The sequence below is a fragment of the Lontra canadensis genome, unplaced genomic scaffold, assembly GCF_010015895.1.
Source record: "Lontra canadensis isolate GAN:19392208 unplaced genomic scaffold, GSC_riverotter_1.0 scaffold33, whole genome shotgun sequence".
NCBI classification, from domain to species: Eukaryota; Metazoa; Chordata; class Mammalia; order Carnivora; family Mustelidae; genus Lontra; species Lontra canadensis.
The window spans coordinates 30,333-48,039 of record NW_022631027.1 but is presented as its reverse complement, the minus strand read 5'-3'; the positions used below and the strand labels follow the sequence as shown (position 1 = coordinate 48,039).

Genomic DNA, 17,707 nt, shown 5'->3' with positions numbered 1-17,707 from the left:
CACCACATGAGGTAACCAGGCTTGGGCTTACATTTCACCTTTTTGGAGTTCTTGATATTTTCCATCTTTCTAGAGGACTCACCATGACTGGACTCACAGAGAAGCCAAGTAACAAATGCTGAAGAAGTGTGATTATATTTCTGAGAATTCTTGTCAAATTCATTTTTGTTTGAGAAAATCATTAACCATTAACAATTATTAATACTTTGGCATGGATTTTTTTCAATCACATGGATTTTTTTTCAATCTATTTCCCCAGCAGAACACTAAATGTTGGTGGGGAGAACAAAACTAAGAAAAAGAAGGGCCTAGCCATGCCATAGGATAATAGACACAAGTCCCAGGAGGGGATGATGCAGCATCACAGCTGGTGATGGGCAGAACAGATGAAAAAAGGGGCTCAAAACAAGACATGGAAAAATGATAAACACAGATTTCATCTGCTTCATAATTTTTCCCAGGAACAATCTTGCCTCATACACATCTTTGGTGCCTTTTTTTAGTAACAACACATGTGTGTTTCTTTTTTATTCTTTTTGTTGTTCTCCTTGGAATTTTAAATGCCTTTCAGCTCATAAACTCAATAAAAATACCATGGTACATTTTTTCAAAAGAATTTTATGATCCAAGGAACTGTTGCTTAATCATACAGCCTGATGTTGGATTTATTTTTCACTTTAAAAAATTCTTCCTTAAGCAATGTCACTAAGATGCTACCTATTCTTAAAAAATAAACAAGAAAGAGAATGAGAAAAAGAAATAAAACTTGTTTTTCAAGGAAAGAAATGTTTTTCTTTCTAGAAGATTGGAAAATGAGAACTAGATTGAAAAACAAAGCACGGGAAGCATCAGTAACAAATTCCCAAATCTAAAATGTAGACCTCTTTGAACAGAATTTTAGTATGTATATTTTATGCTTGAATTACGTGCTAAAGTGTTCACTTGTCTAAATGTATAACACTGTAAAGGAAAAGAATTTGGAAACATCTGAGAAGAAACATCTGCATGACTTATGGTCTGTCATCCATTTCTTAAAAAAAAAAAATCACTGTAATGTCTAACATCTAAACAGATGTGAAACTATGGGAGTTAAAAGTTGAATATATAAAAATGAAATTGTCTTCTTTTGTTCTGTTAGGACAAAACTTGGTTGGATTTATTGAAGTGTGATTTTTCCCATTTGTATAGAACAATATGATCATTGTTAATAGGGGACTTTCTTAAGAAAACATGAAACCAAGTAAGGCTTAGAAGCTTCCTCAGTAGAATCTTTAAAAGCAAAGTCAGAGAGATGCGAGGACTTATCAATAGTTAAAAAAGAATGATAAAGATATACATGACTCTTATTTCTGAGGTAATTTCCCAGGAAACCCTGAAAAATAGTAACTTTGGAAATTTGAGGTCAGCGACATTAGGGAGTAAAGGACTTATTTAAATCTTTATTTTCTGAATAATTTTTATGACTCTGGTCTTAGGCTTGTTTGTTCTGAACTGTTGTGTCATAAACCAACACAGAAATAGAAAGAACTCTGCACTGACCATTATGCAAGAATTGTTCTACCACTATCCCTGCTCTACTACTAAAGAGCTGTACATTGTTGGGTGAGTCATTCTTTGGTTTCTCAGTTTACACATTACACATAAAGGGAGCTATGCAGAACCTCCCAGGATGGCTGTGTCAGGAAGGGATGCTGAATGGGTAGGAGTGTTCCTCTATTATTAGGTGAGTCAGAAAAAATAATCTTTGTATATATATCTAATATATTGCCTTCTGTACAGGCTTTCTTTGGAAGAAAAGGCTCTATAGCTTTAAAAGAAAAAAAGGGGGGGGGCAGGTAGATTAGCTTGGATGTTCCTAAATTTGTATTAGCCTTACAAATGGTGACTCTGTAAAATGTATTTGTCCATTCAATAATTCAACAAAGTTTTGGAGTACTTTCTATGAACCAAGAACTCTGCTAAGCAGTGGGGATCAAAGGGAACAAGATGAGCAATATTCCTGATCTCAGATTTTATAATATTATGAGCACTGACCATAGACGAGATCATTGCAAGTAGTGATAAATGCGGTGATGTTTATAAATAGGGTGATGAAAAAGAATAGCTGGTTAAGGGAAGAGAAACCTGCTTCCAACAGGGCATTGAGGGAAGACCTCTCTGCATCAGAGAGGATTAAGTTGAAACCTGAGGAATGAAAAAGAACCAGCCCTCCAAAGAACTTTGGGAGATTATTCAGGGTAGATGGAAAAACAAGGGCCAAGCTGTGGAAATGAGAATGGTCTAGGTATTTCTGGAAAACTTAAAGGAAGCTAATCACAGTTGCAGCATAATAAATAGTCAAAAGTTGTTTGAGATGAGATTGAAGAAATAAATGGGAAGCAGATCATGAAGGATTATTTAAATCATGTAAGAGTTTGGGTTTTATTCAAAGTATAGTAAAAAGGCATTGAAAGGTTTCAAGCAGAAGAGGAACATAGTCTGTTATGTTATATGATATATAGGATTATATGTTATCTAGTTATATAGGAATCACTGTATAACTTGTAAACTTTGTTTAGTATATCTAATGTTATTGGCTATCTCAAAGGATACAATAAACCCCGGGGGGACAAAAATAGAACAAAGTAAATTTGAATTGCAAGAGCATGTTATGTACAAAGATAATTCAAAGAGGGAGAGAATGGTCTTTGCAACAAAAGGTTCTAGAAAATGTAGAAATCTGCATACAAAAGAATAAAGTTGGACCCTTCCTTACACTACACACAAAAATTAACTCAAAATGGGTCTTACACTGAAATTTAAGAGCTAAAACTGTAAATGTCTTGAAAGAAAACAGAAGTAAATCTTTATGACCTTGATTTATGCAAAGTTTTCTTGGATAACACCAAAGTACAAATAATAAAAGAAAAAAAGAAATTGGACTCCATTAAAATTAAAAGTTTCATACTTCATAAAACACCATTAAGACAGTGAAAAGACACCTGTGGAAGGGGAGAAAAATCTTTGCAAATCATATATAATAATGGATTTGTGTGCAGAATATATAAAGAACTCTTCCAACTTAATAGTATAAAGATAAACCAATTGAAAAATTAGCAAAACATTTAAACAGATGTTTTTCCAAAGAAGATATATAGTTACCCAATAAGCAATTGAGAAGATGATCAACATCATTAACCTTTGGAAGAATGCAAATAAAACCACAATGAGATACCACTTCACTTGACTAGGATGGTTGTAATAAAAAAATTTAAAATCTTTCAAAAAAACAGAAAATACCAAGTGTTGATGAGGATGTAAATACACATTGTTGTTGGGATTAAAATGATGTGGCCACTTGGTAAATCAATTTGGCAGTTTCTCAACATATTAAACATGGAGTTACTATATGATCCACCATCTCTATTCCTAGGTATAGACCCAATAGAAGTGAAAACAGGGTTCAGACAAAAACTTGTGCATAAATGTTTATAGCAGCATTTTTTATGATAGCCAAAAAATGGAAATAACCACAATGATAATCAACTGATGAATTAGTAAATGTATATTAATAAATGTAGTATGTCCATGCAATGGACTATTACTTGGCAATGCAAAGAAATGATATACTCATACATGCTATGACTTTGATGAGCCTTGAAAACGTTATGCTTAGTGAAAGCAGCCAGTCAAAAGAGACCACATATTGTATGGCATATCCCAAATAAGGCAAATCCGGAAAGACGGAAAGTAGGTTAGTGGTTGCCCAGGGCTGGAGGTTGGGGGGCAGTGCAATGGTTGGGAGAAAATGGGAAATTACTACTTATGGGCACAGGATTTCTTTTGGGGCAATGAAAATATTATAAAATTGATTGTGGTAATGGTTGCACAATTCTGTGCCTATATACTAAAAATCATTAAATCGTACACCTTAAATGGGTTCATAATATGGAATATGAATTATATCTCAAAGTTGTTTTAAAAATAGATGTGGTATGTTATTTTGAAGACAGCACAGCTATTCCCACATATTTAAAGTAATAGACTGGAATCCCAACTCCTTCTATTTTATGAGTAGGCTCGACATCAAGCCAACTATTCTTTGTCAACATGACATTTTATATAAAAGGAGTCTTATTTTTATAATTGTTGAAGAAATCTATTAAAACATGCACATTTAAAAATTGTTGCTATTTTTCCAGTCTGTCCTATAAAGCTTGTGAATACACAAATGGGTTGCAATGGGTCTGTTAACTTTTAATAGCCAACATTTTAGAGCAAGATATTTCTTATGCATTTCAGAACAAGCACTAAAATAAACCAGCCTAATATCAGTGGAAGTTTTCTGCCACCTGTCCCCAACCCCTGCAAAAAGAGAAAACCTGTCTTTGAAAAGAAAAAAGAATGTGGACAAAAGAACCAGGGGAAATCTTTCTGATTATAATGTCAGAAGAAAATACAATATAGAATACAGTCAGCCCCCTTTTTCACACATAATATGTTCTTCAAGTGTACAAAAGTTTACTGTGCAAAATGTTCCAAGTAGATCCATGTGCTACATTTCTTAGAAACTAAAAGTTTTAGTAGCATAAAATATCTCACTACTCTACACCTTTTATTCATAAACTTTGGTTTATGAACTTTAATACATTCTTTTTAAAGTGTTATTTCTTTACAAAGAGACACCAACTAGACTAGGTTACTGTCTGATTAAGGCTAAATAAAAATGATAGAATGGGCATGCATTCTATCATTCTTTTGTTTATTAAGTAATTAAGTATGTATTAAGCGTCAATTATATGCCAGGCACTGTTCTGGGTACTAATGTTATAGCAATAAACAAAACAGACAAGTTCCCTGCTGTCTTGGAACATACACTGTAGCATGGGAAGGCAATGTACACAAGAATGGTAATTTCTGATAGTGATAAGTGCTGTGAAAAAAATAAAACATGGTAATGGGATGAAGAGTGATTAGGTATAGGCTATTTTAAATTAAAGTGGTCACAAAAGGGCTACCTAGGGTTACACTGAGCCAGATGCCTGAAGGTAAGAAGCCAGTAGTGTGAATATCTAAGAAAAAGCTTTCTAGGCAGAAGGAATATCTAACACAAATGCCCTATGGCAGAAAGGGCATTTATTAGATGCACTATTAGAAAGGGGGAAATGTGGCCAAGTAGCTAGAATGTAGTAAGCAACTGGAAAACATGATGCCAGAGAAATGGAAGGTGCCAGATTATGTGGAGGATTGCAGACCATGATAAGAGGTTTGGAGATGATTCTGATTTCAGTTGGCAGCCACTTGGAAGGTTTTAAACAGGGAGATCTGTTTGATTAACATTGTTAGTGATAATTTGGGGTATTTTGAAGAAACAGATCTGAGGATAAAAGTGAATTTAGAAGGCTGTGGCAGTAATGTAAATGAAAACTGGTATGGTGGTTTGGAATGTAAGAGGGCAATAGAGATAATGAATAGTGATCCCATTCAAGACATATTTTGGAGATAGAGTCAACTGGATTTGCTCATTGTTTTAGATGTTGAGAAAGAGGAAAAAAATTATAAAGAATAAATCCTGGTTTTTAGCTGGAGTAACTGAATTGGTAATCATACTATTAAGCATAGTATGGGGCTACAAATTGGTACTTACACAGGTGCAAATACGTGATACTATTTTTGGTTCATCCGGTTTTCCTCACAAGCTCTGTTACTGATTAGTGAGGAGTTGTTGAGGGGTTGGGGGGAAAATAATTTTTTTTAAGATTTTATTTATTTATTTGAGAGTGAGCAAGGAAGAGAGAGCATGAGCAGGGGGAGAAGCAAAGGGATAGAGAGAGAAGCAGACTCCCCTGCTGAGCAGGGAGCCTGACACAGGGCTCCATCCCAGGACTCTGGGTTCATGACCTGAGCCAAAGTCAGATGCTAAACTGACTGAGCCACCTAGGCGGCCATGGAAAATAAATTTTTAAATCCAATTCAGCTGAAAGCTTAAACAATTTATTCCTATAAATTAGTAGTCTCTGTAGATAAGACTCAGACTCTTAACGATACTTTTTCTCGAATTTATCAATTCTTGACCTCCCTCTTTTATTCCTTCCCATTAGAGAGTCTGAATGTCTGCTGATGGTAAGGGTGAAGAGGTCTTGGTTCTAGATGCAGGTGTTACTCATAATGATAGGGACATGGTAACATCCCTTGTCAATTTGCTTACTGCCTACCCTGCTGGCCTGTGATGATGACATCTGTAGCTAGTAGTTCTCATTTCTTTTGTGGGAGGGGATGTTCCCTCTGAACTTCCACCAATCTGCAGATCCCTCTCAGGTCTTCTGGATTCTCATCCAGTTCTAGCCCAGGAAATCTGCCTTTCAGCCCTTATAGCAGAACCCCGTCTTTCTAGAGTAATGACTGTTCTAGAGTAATGACTACTCACACACACACACACCCACACACACACACACACATACACAAGTTCCCCAGGTGTTTCTAGTTCCTGTCTACATCATATAGGAATCAAGGAGTAGCTTGGGAAAATTTAGCAAATATTCCTCATTTTTATTTTCCTGAGCATCCAAATTGACATGGCCATAAACCAAGTGAAATCTAAAGAGAAGGTACCTTTCCTGCATTCTGAAGAGGTAGTAGGGAACAAGGGTTTCACTCTGCCAAAACTCAGGAAGAGGAAAATCTGAACATCTATGTCTCTTCCTCTCTCTTTGCCTTCATGCATATTCCTGAAATCAATAGGGAAAGGAAAGAAAAAAACTGACCTTCTCTGTGTTTCCCCTGTGTCATATCCTCATCCTTCTATAATCTAGTGAAGACCTTAGAGTTCTATTGGAAAGTGTATCTTCTCTATAATATAGAACAGCCTGTGTGCTGGGTACTCCAGGCTCAACTTGGGAATTTTAAAGTTGCAAACAATGAAAACAGAAAAATTTTCTCTTAATACATTCAGCCCTTTGGCAAATGAACCCCTCAAGCTGAATAGGGTAAAGTCTATATATTCAAAAAAGCAAAATAGAAAAGGAATTTTAATAATTTTCAAAATACTACCCCATTACCACAGAGATGGGGAAGACAAGGAGAGACAAAGTTTAGGGGTTTGAGGAGGGAATTCAGGGTTCAGTTTGGGACACATAAAGTTTGAGATGCCTATTAGAAATTCAAAAAGATGTCAGTAGGTAGGAAAATCAGGTCATTGGTGCTGTCAGGAGAGGTGACATAACTTTAGGAATCATTAGTCTATCAGGAGACAAAGAGATGTTATAAATAAGTAGAAAATTTGAGAAGCATGCTGCCATGTAAACAAAAGTTTTAAAAAGTTGTAAGAATGGAAAATAGTTTCAGATAAAATGAGCCACTGGATTATTGGATGTGGCTATTTGAAGCTCAGTTGTCCAAAAGGAGGCAATTTCAGAGTTGTGGTAAGAACAAAAGCCCAAAGGAAGATGGAAAGAGAAGTAAGGAAATAGTGACAATGAGCATAAACAAATCTTTCAAAAAGCTTTGCTACGATGGGGAAGCAAAAACAGAACTAGAAGAGTACCTGAGAAATCGAGTGAGTGAATAGAAAGGGAGGGAGGGACATGAGGTCAAGGAAGGATTTTCCTCAAATGAGTGCTATCCAGCATATTTAATTGCTGTTGGAAGTGAGCCAGTTGAGAGCAAAAAATTGATAGTGAAAGTGTAGGAGAAGGCCTTGAAGAGGACATGGGGTTTAGATCCAAGTGAGGAGCTGGCCTCAGGTGAGAAACAGGGAAACTTCTTCCTTCATCAGAGAAGTGAAACAATATGTGCATACATAAGGAGGTATGTCGGTACATTGGGTGTTGGGAAGAGATTTCTCTTTCTTGATTGCTACTGGTCTCAGTGCAGTAATTAACTTGAAAATGAGGTGAGAATGGAAGTTTGAAGAATGTGCAAGCCATCTTGCAGAGTAATAAATTTCCCAATTATACACATTTGTGAGACTTAAATTTGTCACATTTTTACATTATCTACAAATTGTTATTAATATTTAAATATATAAACACAATGATGTTTAAACTGCTTTGTTCGTTGGCAGATAGCATTGCCACACAGTAGTATCAGCTGACACCTGGGTATTTGAGTTCAATGCAGTTATGGAATGTTGATATAATAATAGGGCTTATGAATTCCCTCTCATACAAGTATTGCAACAAAGGCCTAACATTTTTAAGAATTGTAACTTTAAGTCACATAACTACAAATTAAAGAAAGAAAAAATATAATCTCAATAGATAAAACAAAAAGTTTAATAAAAATTTAATATCCATGTTGACTATCATATGAAATGGTGAAACTTCAAAGATATGAGCAAAGATCACCACTGTTCAGTATTTCTATTCAACATTTACTCAGAGACCCAGCCAGTATAGTAAAATAAGAGAAATAATCTACAAATAAATTATTAGAATTAGTGAGATTTTAGCAAGATGTTAAATATAAGAATATACACAGATATAGAGTCCATTCCTCTTCCCCAGCAACAGTTAGAAAACTTTAAAAAATACTATTATTGGAAAACAGTGTGGAGATTCCTTAAGAAATTAAAAAATAGAACTACCCTATGACCCTGCAATTGCACTGCTGGGTATTTACCCCAAAGATACAGAGGTTGTAAAAAGAAGGGTCATCTGTACCCCAATGTCCATAATTGCCAAACTATGGAAAGAGCCAAGATGCCCTTCAACAAACAAATGGATAAAGAAGATATGGTCCATATATAAAATGGAGTATTATGCCTCCATCAGAAAGGATGAATACCCAACTTTTGTGTCAACATGGACGGGACTGGAAGAGATGATGCTGAGTGAAATAAGTCAAGCAGAGAGAGTCAATTATCATATGATTTCACTATTTGCAGAACATAAGGAATAACATGGAGGACATTAGAAGAAGGAAAGAGAAAGGGAATTGGGGGAAATCGGAAGGGGAGATGAACCAGAAGAGACTGTGGCCTCTGAGAAACAAACTGATGGTTTTGGAGGGGAGGGAGTGGGGCATTGGTTGAGACGGGTGGTGGGTATTAAGGTGGGCATGTATTGCATGGAGCACTGGGTGTGGTGCATAAACAATGAATCTTGAAACACTGAAAAATAAAATTTAAATAAATAAATAAATAAATAAATAAAAATACTATTTATAATACAACCAACAACCAAATTAAGCCCCTAGGAATAAATTTAACAAAAGACTGAGGGTTTTGGAGGGGATGAGGGTGGGGGGGGGTTGGCTGAACCTGGTGGTGGGTATTATGGAGAGCACATATTGCATGGAGCACTGGGTATGGTGCATAAGCAATGAATTTTGGAACACTGAAAAAAATTAAATTTTTAAAAAATCTAACAAAAGATTTGCAAAGTTTTCTTGAAAAAAATTTTTATTAACAAAGACCTAAATAAATGGTGAGATATTTTATATTCATAGATAGGTGTACTCAATATCAAAAAATTATCAACTCTCCCCTATTAGTCTATAAATCCAATATGGTTTTAGTCAAAATCCCGTAAGAATTTTTTGTAGGATTTGATTGATGAAAAGTGATTTTAAAAGGAATGTGGAAGAACAAAGGACTGATATCAAAACAGTTTTCAAGAACAAGTTGCAGGAGGTGGGAGAACAGTGGCATGTGGAAGGGAGAACTTGCCCTACCTGATATCATAACTTATTATTAAAGCTACAGTAATTTAGTCAGTGTCACACTCATTCACAGGAAGACAAAGAGGAGGCCAGTGGAAATAGAAGATAACCTAGACTCAGATCTCAGTATATTTTGAATCTTGAAGTTTGAGAAATTGATTATAGATGGAAGATCACTAAGGAAAGGATGAAATACTCAATAAACGGTACTGGTACAATTGGTTATCCAAATGGAAAACAAAATAAAACCGCTCCTTCACACCAGTGTGCAAACACACAAAAGAATGAAATTCCAATTGAAGACCTAACTATGAACATCAAAATGTTAAATATGAGAACATTTATGAGATTATTTCATGATCTCCTGAAGGGAGAGGAGAAGGATCTCCTGAACACTGAAAGAAATAAGAAAGTATTGATGAATATGACTACATTAAAACTGCAAGTTTGTATTAATCAAAAGTTATGTTCAACAAAATGAGAAAGTAAGCTACAGGCTGAGAGAAGAGATCTGTATTACATAGAATGAGCAAAATACAAGTATCAGGAGTATGTATAAAAACTTTTATGTACAACTCAGTAAGAAAAGCTCAGGAGAATATTGGGCAGAAGATAAGAGCCAGAGATTCACATATAGATGTCAGATAATGGTATGAATAGATAATCATTCCTCCTTAGTAATCAGAAATATTCAAATTGAAGATACAATTTATCATTTTCCACAGTGAGATGGAAATATTTTAAGTCTGACAGTACCAAGCATTACAGAAGATTTGGAGTAATTAGACTCAAACATTGCTGTGGAAATGTAAATTGGCAAAACTACTTTGGAGAACAATTTGACAATATCTTGTCTACTTGAAGATGTGTATATTCTATAACTCAGCAACTTAACTTCAAGAGTTATACCCTAAAAAACAGAACAAAACTTTGACATGGCACATAGAGAGATGCACAAGGTATTTATTGCATTATCCATAAAAGAAAAAAAACCCACACCAAAAATTCATCAGTAGGGAAGGGTTTAAATAAGTTACGATTTGGTAAGAAAATGGAATCCTATAGAATTAAAACCAGAAAATGAATGGATTAAAGACCGATTGATATCAAAAACAAAATGTGTGTTAAAATGGAATCCTGTAGAATTAAAACCAGAGAATGAATGGATTAAAGACCGATTGATTTCAAAAACAAAATGTGTGTTTACAAAGTTTCAAAAGAATACATAAAGTACGCTTATTTAAAGTTTGAAAAGATGCAAAATAACCATATGTTGCAAATGGAGTGAAAGTATAAAGAAATGCATGGGAATGATAAACAAATTGAGGGCAATGCTTGCACCTGAGTAAAGAGAGAGGGTGACATATTTGGAAAGGTATGCGTAAAGGGACTTCAAATATGTACATATGTATATTGCTTCTTTTTCTTCAAGTAGGTGCTGGGTACAAGGGTATTTTTTGTACCTTCTAATATTTTTATATATATTTGAATATTACATAATACGCCTGAAAAAAGCAACAGTAGTAGTGATAACTGAGTTCAGCTCTTCAGTGTAAGTCCAATTCTTTCTAATAAGTATTACATGCATTATCTCATTTAATATTAGTAACCTTCTGAAAGGTATTATTTTACCTCTTTTATCTAATGGGAAACTGGACCTTTAGAAGTTAAATGATCTACTTATGGTCGTATTGCAGTAAGGTGACAGAGCCAGAATATGAAACGAGCAGTCTGACTTTTAAAAGTTCACACCATTAATCTCTAATGAAAGTTAATCTGCCTCCTTTTAAAACTCCACATTAACCACAAAGAAATCGCGGGTTAGTGCAACTATCATTTCAACCTCTGGATGCAGCTAGAACTACAGCAATAGAACTTAACCATTTTGGCTTCTAAATTCAGTGACTTCAGGAGGCTAGAAGAGCATTTGCTCAGGAATAGAAGGCATGAGTCATTTCCTTAGGTATCTGTTTATTCGTTTAACAAATATTTATCAAGAGCCTACATAGCACAGTGGTAAACCACAATTTATTTCTTGTCTACATAATTTTTGCAGTTTGCCAAGCTTTGGGACACAAATTTGAGATTTCCATGTTCATTTCCAGCTAATGCAAGGAGTGCCATGATTAATTATTAGCCATTTTAGAACTTGCATCATCTGGTTTACTGTGGATCTCATTTAAGCCTAATTATTGTTGACCTGCAAATTCACATGACATCTAAAGTACTTTAGCCAATTTTTACTTTAAAAAATATGTATTAAAAACTTCTGTGTTTGTCTAAATAAAATACTGATTGAAATGAAAATATTGTTTTAAACAGTTTAATGTGACTACCTCCTTTTTCTCCATGTATTTCCCTCTCTCCTTTTTTCCACAGATCAAAGAAAATCTCCTAACCTACTCCAATAAGATTTTGAGAGTCTTCTTGACCATTTTTAGATATATTTTATAATCCTGTATATTCACTAAGATATTGAACCCACAGCAGCTCATAGAACTGCTAAAATGGATGCCCGGGGTTTAATTATAGTCTCACCAATTAAAATAGTTACACTGAAACCAAGTAATTTTCTTCCTATAATAAAGAACAGTTTAATTTTATCTATCTTGGCTGGTTTGTATATGTAAATTTCACTCACTAGTAACAGCTAGACCTCTAAATCATTGTGACCTATTTTTAAATAACTACACAGGGGCGCCTGGGTGTCTCATTTGGTTGAGCCTCAGACTCTAGGTTTTGGCTCAGGTCATGATCCCAGGGTTGAGAGATGGAACCCACGTGGGGCTAGGCATTTGGTGCAGAATCTGCTTGAGATTCTTTCCCTAGCTCTCTTGCCCTCCCCCAACTCGTGCATGCGTGCTCTCTCTAAAACAAATAAATAAAATCTTTAAAAATAAATGCACAAGCACGATATTTATTGTTGAAAACAATCCTCATTTTTACATAGTGTTCGATTCAGTGATTATGTGATGTAAGTATTTAAACACTCCTATCTATTCCTTTCCTTAACTGTTGATTTTCTTTTTTTATGTTGAATATCCAGGGACCTGAAGGAATTGTGGGAATTCCAGGACAAAGAGGTCGTCCCGGGAAAAAGGTAATTTTTTTTAACATCTTTTTATTTTTTTTAACATCTTTTTTTTTTTTTTACATCTTTTTCTGGCACATCTTTCTTCTGATGTGCCCCAAGTTCCATAGAATGCTGTGATGTTTTTATTTGCACTAGATATAAAGTAATAAAGAACTATATATTGATCTTAAAAGGTATGTTTGTATAAATTAATATTTAACTCTACTTAGGAGTACCCCTCACCTTAATTATTTAAAGACAAATTTCCTACTTTGTAGTTTCTATAAAGATCTTTGCTTTTCCTTCTCCTGTTTGCCAAAAATTTAGTAGACTATGGGCAGGAAAAGAGAAAAGGAAAACACTATACCATTTGTGGTAATGATTGATTTTAGCTTTCCCATATATTGAGTAAGAAACACGAATCAAGAATGTGGTTTATTTGTTTCTTTTATATTTTACTAAAAGATGATATATTTATAAGATACTAGAATGTTATAATGAAAAAATCATCTCTGTATGGGGTCAATAATTTATTCAACTATTGGTGAGACAGAAATGATTTTCTTAATTCTACCACAACAGTTCTAAATATATTACTATACTTAGCTTCAAATCATACCATACCTAGTTCCCAAAGTCTAATTTCATCATTTCTGCTAATATATACTCAATCTTTGTCGTAAGGTAGGGACAGTATAAGTGAGAATAAAAGGTAAAGAAAAAATGAATGAGGTAAATTTTAGTAGCCATTCTTTTTTTTTTTTTTTAGTGTTTCCATTTTTTATTTAAATCTAGTTAATTAACATAGTGTGATACTAGTTTCAGGAGTAGAATTCAGTGATTCATCTCTAATATACTTAGTAACTATTCTTGTCTATGAAAATAACCCCAATATTTGAAGACTCTTTTCATCATACATAATGTTATATCTAAAATGAACATTAGGAGTAGGACAGTGTAAATCCTTACAATAACCTGCACCCCTGGGAATTATTATGACTACCAAAAACTTCCTGACTGTGATCACAGTTTAATTTTTCTTTTTATCTACTTGAATATCAATAATAGAACAGGTTGGTTCCCACTTTCAGAAAACGAATTATAGTACTTAAAGTTGCTTCAAAGCAGCTGTATTTTGGTGGTAGAGAATGATCAGTCAGCTTAATGGAAAACAGAAAGCAACTAACTAATTTTTAAAAGGATGCAAAATTATATAAAAAATATTATTGATTAAAAAAATTTTGGATTTTAAAGGCAGACTCCAAACCAGTGAATGATGATTCTGAATATATAGAACCGTACACTGAAAACTTCGCCTTAAAGAGATCTTTGTGGCATCAAAGTTGTCTATAGAAACAGGCTTCTCATAGGGCCTGTGTTTCCTCATGATAACAAGAAATATGTGAATGCATGAGAACATTCGTACATAACAAATTTCAAGATAAAAAACTTATTTTGTAATTCAGCATGAACACCAGATCTCCCCTGGGTGTTTAACCAAAATTGTTTTTATTTTATTTTATTTTATTTTATTTTATTTTTTCAGTGTTCCAAGATTCATTGTCCATGCACCACACCCAGTGTTCCATGCAGTATGTGCCCCCCTCATTACCCACCACCAGGCTCACCCATACCCCCACCCTCCTCCCCACCAAAACACTCGGTTGTTTCTCAGAGTCCAGAGTCTCACATGGTTCACCTCCCCCTCCAATTTCCCCCAATTTGCTTTTCCTTTCTTTCCCCTAATGTCCTCCATCTTATTCCTTATTCTCCACAAGTAAGTAAAACCATATGATAATCGCCAAACTGTGGAAGGAGCCAAGATGTCCTTCAATAGATGAATGGATAAAGAAGATGTGATTCATATGTACCAAAATTGTTTTTTAAATGTTCTTTCTCTTAAATTACTTTAAGTTATATCTTTAGGATAACCTAGGTAGTGATGGTGTGTTATTGTCAGTGATGGTCTCTACTACTATTAAGTTAAAACAAAGTTACTATTGACAGAATTTTGCTTACGGAATGTCGTCTGGTGTCATTCCAGGTATATGATATAGTTAATTCATCTAAGTAAAAATTTGTTTTTTCTCACTTTTCTTTCTTACTAATGACATCCACAGGGTGATAAAGGACAAATAGGGCCCACAGGAGAAATTGGAAGCAGAGGTGCTCCTGGACAAATGGGGGAAAGTGGTCCTAAGGGTGCCAGAGGAACTAGAGGTGCTGTGGTTAGTATCTGATTTGTTTCCAGACCTAAGTTCACTGTGGATGGAAAAGAAATGTATCCATGTCCTTAAAGTTTCATCCCTTGATTAATTTTACAGAGAAAGCAATAGTTCCATTGAAAATAATCTACCTCCATGGGCTGCAGAGAATTGTAAGCATTCCACAGTACTTAAATGGCTTAGTGGTTTCTGGACACGGGAAAGGGAAAGGGGAAAAAAAAACTCAAAATGGAAATAAAATATGAAATGGAGTTTTAAAAATATCAGATTATAACTCCTAACCTAAGTAAGAAAGTTTCTATGCTTTACACTTAAAAATCAGAATTTAATATCTGTATAAAACTTCACTGTCAGGATTGGCAAATTGCTTTGAAAAGTAGGTTTATTTAAAAATGAGTTTTCTTTATTAGCTTGAGCTCCAAATGCTTATCTGGAGATTTTTTTTAACCAGTTGTGATCAATATCTATAACATCTAATATTTAATCTTTCGTATGCATTTTATATGGTGTTGGAAACAAGGGTAGCATGGTATTCTGAACCTATAATAGCAAAATTGTACTGCTAATATATTTGGACCTGTTCAGAAAGTCCTAGCAGAAGAGATGCAGAATATTTGTGATTTAGTGTTTAGTGTTTTTACTGTTTCATAAGTTTGTATATAAAATGCATATATATTTCCTACTCTCCATTAAATTTCACAAATGCTAGACTTTTACCACAGCCTTCTTGAGAGCATTGCATAATCCATCTGTTGTCTCCGAACAAAGTTCTGAGAAAGTTTGTCTCAGGCTCATTTTATATATTCATCATACTACTTAAAGTCTTTCTTACTTCCTTTTATTTAAATCACTAGTATTTCTCTGTTTTTGGCTTATATATTTAAAAACTTTATATAATGTGATTAATTTTTAATGAACATCAGAATTAATCTGGAGTCTTGCCATCAAAGTAGGCTCCTACTTTGGATTTTGTCTAAAAAGAATATTCACTTTTTAAATGTTGACACATATTTAACCTTCCCAGAGGTTCTGTCAAAGTCACTCTTCCCACCACCAGTACTTCCCGTTAATCCTTTTGATATTTGACAGTCTGATAAATGAAAAAGTGTACTTCATTTTCTTTCTGTTTACATTTCCCTGATTGCAGTTAAGTAATTTGTATTTTTTTTTCTAGAAATTGCCTTTTCATGTGCACTTTACATGATTTATATCAGGTTGTTTTTTTCTTATTGACCTGCAATAATGCCTTATGTATTTTAGATAATATATTTTGTTAAATGTATTATGAGATATATTACAAATATATTTCCCTTTCTGTCATTTATCTTTTAATATTGTTTGTGATATCTTTTCCTGGATAGAAGGTTAATTACATAATCAAATTTGTCAGTTTTTTACCTTACAGTTGAGGTTTTATTTCTTCATAAGAAATCCCTTTCCTACCTAAATCATATAAAAATACTCTTCCATATCCTTTTTTAAATACTGTTATGGCTTTATTTTTAACCCCTAACCTATATGAAGTTTATTTCTTTGCTATGAAATAAGTTGTAAAAAACTGATTTTCTCTTTTCCATCTTGATATCCAGTTGTCTCAAAATCATTTAATGAACAGTCAATCTATTTCCCCCTTTTCTGAAATACTACCCTTACCATAAACTAAACTCTCAAATATTTATTGGCCTGTTTTCACTCTCTCTGTTTTCCTCTGTCCATCTGTTAGTCTGTTCTTAGGTCCAATACCACACCATTTAAATTACTATACTATTACAGTATTTTTTGAGATCTCTCAGGGCAAGTACTCCGTAATTCATTTTTCTAAAAAGTTCGGCTCTTCCTATAATTCTCTCTTCCATGTGAACTTTAAACTCAGCTCTTCAAGTTCCTTTAATATTGAATCTTTCAATAGAGAAGCACTATATGTCTTTCCATTTACTTATCTTCTAACATATGCTTTAATAAAGTTTTGTTATTTCCTTCATTCTGTTATTACCTCTATCTCATTAGGTTTTTTGTTCATTTCTTATGGACTTTATGATTTATAATGCAGTCCTTTTTTCCATTATATCTTCTTATAGATGCTGTTTAAGATATCCATTTACTTTAATATTTTTACTTTATATCCACTTTAATCCTAGGTGGTTCTCATGGTTCTTTGGTTAAATAATCATATTTAGAACTTTTGGTCATCTGATATTTGATTAGGGATATCCCTATTCTGTTCCTTAATTTTCTCATCTCCTGTTTAGTTTCAAACACAAATAGGAGAGTTGGTGTGGAAACTTTTTAATAGTATGAAGCGTAAGACATTTTTAGGATTATTATTTTTGTTCTTTTCAGTTGTCTGAGTCACATTTTCAGTATTTTATGGCATTTACTAATTAGTCTTTAATTTATATAGTATCCTCATCTGCAAAATATTGATAAGGAAAACAATAATGGGATGATTATTGCACATAAGTTGTCAATCACTTCTATTTTAACACGTTTGACCAGAGCTGGAACTTTGTTCATCAAAGCATCTGAAACTATCAATGAATATGTTTTCCTTGATCCCATCATAATAATACCAAAAACTATCAGGCTATATTCTAATATTCAATGATGCACATCTACCATAAACCTTGACAGGTACAAACTACATTTCCAAGAACTTACTAGAAACCTACTGGATTCTAATAACTGAAAATATTTTTCTTAATATGATTAAGAATATTCATACCAGAAGTAAACTATGGGGACATTTTTTTAGTGGGAATTTTGTGGTTCA

General features: G+C 33.9%; 1 protein-coding gene across 1 annotated transcript in view; it reads left to right on the top strand.

Moving 5' to 3' along the window:
* Positions 1-17,707, top strand: part of LOC116873440 (collagen alpha-1(XXIV) chain-like) — a gene marked incomplete at its 3' end in the record, with an annotated part of 316,096 nt that overhangs the window by 275,072 nt on the left and 23,317 nt on the right. Inside the window, exons 39-40 of the mRNA XM_032867266.1 lie at positions 12,686-12,739; positions 14,833-14,940. Coding sequence (XP_032723157.1) covers positions 12,686-12,739; positions 14,833-14,940 — 162 coding nt within the window. The remainder of the gene's footprint in view (positions 1-12,685; positions 12,740-14,832; positions 14,941-17,707) is intronic.